The 5382-nt window shown below is 51.2% G+C and overlaps 1 protein-coding gene across 4 annotated transcripts in view; it reads right to left on the bottom strand.

The window, feature by feature from the left end:
* The window catches only part of SLC2A11 (solute carrier family 2 member 11), a 29726-nt gene extending 25049 nt beyond the window's left edge, over positions 1–4677 (bottom strand). The window contains exons 1-2 of one of the 4 annotated variants that reach the window (XM_025400013.1): positions 4111–4677; positions 3584–3694 (exon numbers count right to left, since the gene is read on the bottom strand). In XM_025400013.1, the coding sequence (XP_025255798.1) occupies positions 3584–3625 (42 nt within the window). In that variant the 5' untranslated portion in view covers positions 3626–3694; positions 4111–4677. Of the gene's footprint in view, positions 1–3059; positions 3237–3583 lie in introns of those variants that run through there. The other 3 variants (XM_025400012.1, XM_025400015.1, XM_025400014.1) reach the window with 3 other exon arrangements.
* Positions 4678–5382: the final 705 nt, after the last annotated feature.

Genomic DNA, 5382 nt, shown 5'->3' with positions numbered 1-5382 from the left:
AAAAAAAAAAAAAAAAAAAAAAAAATTAGCCGGGCCTGGTGGCGGGTACCTGTAGTCCCAGCTACTTGGGAGACTGAGACAGGAGAATGGCGTGAACCTGGGAGGCAAACAGTGAGCCGAGATTGTGCCACTGCACTCCAGCCTGGGCGACATAGCAAGACTCCGTCTCAAAAAAATGAATAAAAATAAAAAAATAAAAAAAATTAGCCGGGCTTGTTGGCAGATACCTGTAATCCCATCTACTCAGGAGGCTGAGGCAGAGAACTGCTTGAACCAGGGAGGTGGAGGTTGCAGCAAGCCAAGATCACACCACTGCACTCCAGCATGGGCGCAGAGTGAGACTCCGTCTCAAAAAAAAAAAAAAAAGAAAAAAAGAGAGACGGAGTCTTGCTCTGCCGCCCAGGCTGGAGTGCAATGGCGCAATCTCGGCTCGCTGCAATCTCCGCCTCCCAGTTCAAGTGATTCTCCCGCCTCAGCCTCCCGAGTAGCTGGGATTGCAGGCATGCACCATCATGCCCAGCTAATTTTTGTATTTTTAGTAGAGACTCCTGACCTCAAGTGATCTGCCCACCTCGGCCTCCAAAGTGCTGAGATTACAGACATGAGGCACTGCACCTGACCTGTAGTTGAGGTCTTCTGAGGGATTCACAAAATTGTTTATCTTTCTCCTTTTGTGATTTTTTGTTTTGTTTTTTTGAGACAGGGTCTCATTTTGCCACCCAGGTTGGACTGCAGTGTCATGATCTTGGCTCACTGCAGCCTCAACCTCCTGGGCTCAAGCGATCCGTCCACCTCAGCCCCCAAAGTAGCTGGGACTACAGGCATACACCATCACGCTGGGCTAATTTTTTTGTAGAGACAGGGTTTCACCTTGTTGCCCAGGCTGGTTTCAAACTCCTGAGCTCAAGTGATCCACTCGCCTTGGCCTCCCAAAGTGTTAGGATTACAGGCGTGAGCCACCATACCTGGTCTACTCTTTTGGGATTTTTAATTACAAAATGACACGTTTGTTAAGATTTTTGAAAATTCAGTATATACTGAAAGTTCTCCACTCCTCCAAAGGCACAACAATGAACTCCTTCCCTCAGGTATTTTTTTAGATATTTGCAAAGTAGTTGACTTTACAAAAATTGAATCGTTATCTTCCCCCAAAAATTACTGCCTTTCTTGTTCTGGCAAATTGTTCTGTAAAATTAAAGGTATTATTTTTGAAAACTTTGATACAATTTTCACGACAGAAGGATGTTTGGCTAAGGTTTTCTGAAGTTTCGAGAACCTATGGACTATTTATTCATTCATTAGTCAAATACTGGGTGTTGGCCAGATGCGATGGCCCACGCCTGTAATCCCAGCAGTTTGGGAGGCCGAGGTGGGCAGATCACTTGAGGTCAGGAGTTCAAGACCAGCCTGGCCAACATGGTAAAACCCCGTCTCTACTAAAAATACAAAAATTAGCCAGGCGTGGTGGCAGGCACCTGTAATCCCAGCTACTCGGAAGGCTGAGGCAGGAGAATTGCTTGAATCTGGGATGCGGAGGTTGCAGTGAGCCCAGATTGCGCCACTGCACTCCTGCCTGGGCAATAGAGTGAGACTGTATCTCAAAAAAAAACACACACACAAAAAACTGAGTGTTTATCTCAGCCAGGAAGTGTGCTGGGGGGGGCAAGATATAGCTGGGAAAGAGCCAGTTGTGCTTTCACCATTCAGTGAGATACTGCACTGGAAGGTGGGGGAGCAGAGGAAGTGACTCTGGAGGGCAGAATCCTGCTGAAGGCTTTGCCATAGGTCTGGAGACAGGTTGGTGACAGGGGCCCTAGCTGCCCATAGTTCCCATAAGGCCTAAGTAACTTTCTCTTAGGCTGGAAGCCTTAGGAAGAAGCCAGGTGAGAAACCTGGAGTCTGGTCCCAATGGGGCCACATTACAGCTCCACGGGGGCTTCATGGAAGTGAGAGCTCCCTTAAGACAGCAGATCTGAAGGAAGCAGCGAACACAGTGCTTGATAGCAGCTGAACTCATGTAGCAGATGTTGACAGGTCTCCAAGACTACAGGAAATTGTTTAATTCAATGAGATCATGCATGGAGATTGCCTATACCGTGCCTGGTCATGGTAAGCATTCAGACATTAGCTATGATACGGACCATTAATTAGGCAAACAAAGATTTATTGCCTCCCTATTATGGTCAATAATCCTACTGTTCTGGGTGTTGGGATACAGCAGTGAGCAACAGACAAAATCAATGAGCTATCAGAGCAGGGAAAGACAAGCAATCGCAAAATGAATGAGCAAAATATGTAGTACATCAGCTGGTGCTACAGAGGCTTAAAGCAGGGAAGGGGTGTAGGACGTGTTAGGACCAGGTGGTGCTATTTTATTTTTATTTTTTACAGACAAGGTCTCCCTAGGTCGCCCACGCTGGAGTGCAGTGGTGAGATCCTATTAGATCTCTGCAGCTTCAAACTCCTGGGCTCCAGCGATCCTCCCACCTCAGCTGGTGCTATTTTAAATAGGGCTGTCAAGGAATACAAGTGCAAATGAAGACAAAGGAGGTGAGGGTATGTGCCATGCAAATACATAAAGAAATCAGTCCAGATTGGGGAGGAACCCATAGAAGCGGTGGGCAGTGCAGGCGCTCTCCTCTGGCTGCGCCCTTTCCCTCTGTGAGGCAGGACGCCAGGTCAGAGCTGAGGGCATCATGAGGAGGAAAGAGGCGAGGGTGGGAAACAGTCACGGGAAGGAGTGAGCGGTCAGGACTGCCGTGCTCGGAGGGCTTACTGCCTCTGAGGTCAGGGCTGATCCGCAGAGGATTTAGCATCTCTGGGGGCTGGGATGCCAGGGTCCAGCAACCTTGCTCTGGCCCACAGGCCGAACCTGGACGTAAACACCTGCCTATGGACATCTGAGCCTAGCACCTAACGCCACTGTACATACAAGCACGATGTTTTTGAACATTTGACGACTTAGTGAAGGCTCCAAGGTGGCTATACATGCGCAGTTCACTCAGGTCCGCAATCCCTCATCTGAAATGCCTGGTCTGGGCAGGTATGAGAATTCAGACCATTCCAGATCGCAGGAGGGCATGGAGCATTCGGAAGAGGGGCCTGAGAGGAAGTCTTGCTGTCCCAGGGAGACCCCAGCTGCCATTACCAAGCGGTTAACCGGGCGCATGCGCGCGGAAGGAAGGTCAGCGCGCGTTACCCAGCCGTGAAAGAGGGGCTAGCGCACGCGCAGTAAGCGTTTGAGAGGCGCAAACCAGTCGAGACGAAGCGGTAGCGCAAGCGCAGTGGGTATCGAGAGCGGCTGCACAAGCTGAAGGTTCGCACAACGCTAACCAGTGGCCGGGAATGGGGGCCTGAGACTCAAGCGCAGGCGCAGTGGAGCGCAGAGCCGTTAGACTGTCGCGGAGGGCGCCTGAGGCGCAAGCGCGGATCCGCAGCGTGTTAAGAGTTGCTGCCGGTGCTGGGGAGCTCGCCGCCGCGGTGGGGGAGGGTCGCCGCCGCGGTGGGGGAGGGGGTCGCCGCCGCGGTGGCGCGGGGTTTGTCGCCACCGTGCGGTGGGGGGTCGCCGCTGCTGGGGGCTCACCTGCGTCGGAGGCCGTAAGGACGGCTCCAGTTCATCCTCCATCCGCCTCCGCCGCAGCACTGCGGCTGAAAAGCTGCTCACTCCTCACTAAGCTAAACCCCAAGCTCATCTCTGCAGGCCGGAAGGGAGCTCTGGTCCAAGGTCATCTCGGCCAAGCCCCTGCATTCGCCCCCGCAGGTGCCAGCAAACGACTCTGGTCGCTGCGCTCCCAAGTCCTCCCCCGAAATTCCGGCCCTGGCCCCTCGTCCCCCTCCCTTGCTGCAGTCTCTGGACTAAATGTCTGAGGGTCTCTGTCTCTCGCTGGTGGGACCTCAGCCGCAATCCTGCGCGACCCCCTGCTCCGGTCGCCCCTGCCGGCCGCCAGAACCTAGGAGGCCCCTGCCCCTGGGCGCTCTCGGGAGGGCCAAGCCCTTGATTGTGCACAGATGCACCCCCCCACCTACACCCCGCCAGACACTTGGGTTCAGGTATCCTTGACCTTTCCCCAGAGGAGGGGAAAATTAGGAAGGACCGAAAGACAGACCCACCAGTCTGCTGAGCGCTCTCATCTGTGCGTCCTGGGCAGAGCGAGAGACTCGGCGGAATGCGGGTAGGAGAACCGGTCTGAACCGGTCTCGGGTTGCCGCCAGGGATCCTTTCCGTGAGAGGCAGGTCCCACCTATGGTGGGGGCACTTGGAGTTGAGGAACCACGGAGTCCACTGGACCGGATTAATCTTTTATCCTTGAGGGCTTCTCAGGCCCTGCATGGAATCCAGGAGCTGGACAAAGACCAACTGAAACCAGATTTGCCAAAGATGCTATTTGTGGTCACAGAAACATAGAGCTGAACATGACCTTAGGTAGTCTTCTGAGCAAAGACTGTGATGGGCATTGTAGTAGCTCTATTGCTCAGACTTGGTTTTTGTTTGACTTTTGCTGCTCTGAACTTTAATTCCTAAAAACGCTGCATTTTTAAGGAAAAGCACAAATAAAATATTAGCAGTTATCATAAACAGGTATTTTATTGCATGATTTTCCTGAATCTATTAAGATGATCATATGGGTATTCTTTAAATCTGTTAATGAGATCAGTTACATCAATAAACTTTCTAGTGGTAAACCATTCTTGAATTCTTGGGGTAGCGGCAACTTGGTCATAATACTGTTGTAATATACATTGTTAGTTTCAACTGCTGATATTTTATTTAGATAGGTTAATTTTTTTCAAAACAACCATTGCCTTTTCCCCCTTAAAAAGTAAGTGGGAAGTGGCCGGGTGCGGTGGCTCACGCCTGTAATCCCAGCACTTTGGGAAGCTAAGGCGGGCGGATCACGAGGTCAGGAGATCGAGACCATCCTGGCTAATATGGTGAAACCCCATCTCTGTTAAAAATACAAAAAATTAGCCAGGCGTGGCGGCAAAAGCCTGTAGTCCCAGCTACTCGGGAGGCGGAGGCAGCAGAATGGCGTGAACCCGGAAGGCGGAGCTTGCAGTGAGCCGAGATCCCGCCACTGCACTCCAGCCTGGGCCATAGAGCAAGACTCCATCTCAAAAAAAAAAAAAAAAAAAAAGCGGGAAGTGAAGGGCTAATAAATGGCTCTAGGACAATTGATTATATGGGGAAAAATGAAAACTGGACCTCTGTCTCACTTCATATACAAAAGTCATTCCAGGTGCACACAAACCTAATGCAAAAACCTAACTTTAAACATTTTAGGCTGGATGCAGTAGCTCCCACCTGTAATCCCAGCACTTTGGGAGGCTGAGGCAGGTGGATCACTTGAGCCCATGAGTTCAAGATGAGCCTGGGCAACACGG

Source organism: Theropithecus gelada, chromosome 10 (genome assembly GCF_003255815.1).
Source record: "Theropithecus gelada isolate Dixy chromosome 10, Tgel_1.0, whole genome shotgun sequence".
Lineage (NCBI taxonomy): Eukaryota > Metazoa > Chordata > Mammalia > Primates > Cercopithecidae > Theropithecus > Theropithecus gelada.
This window is presented reverse-complemented; position numbering and strand designations above follow the sequence as displayed.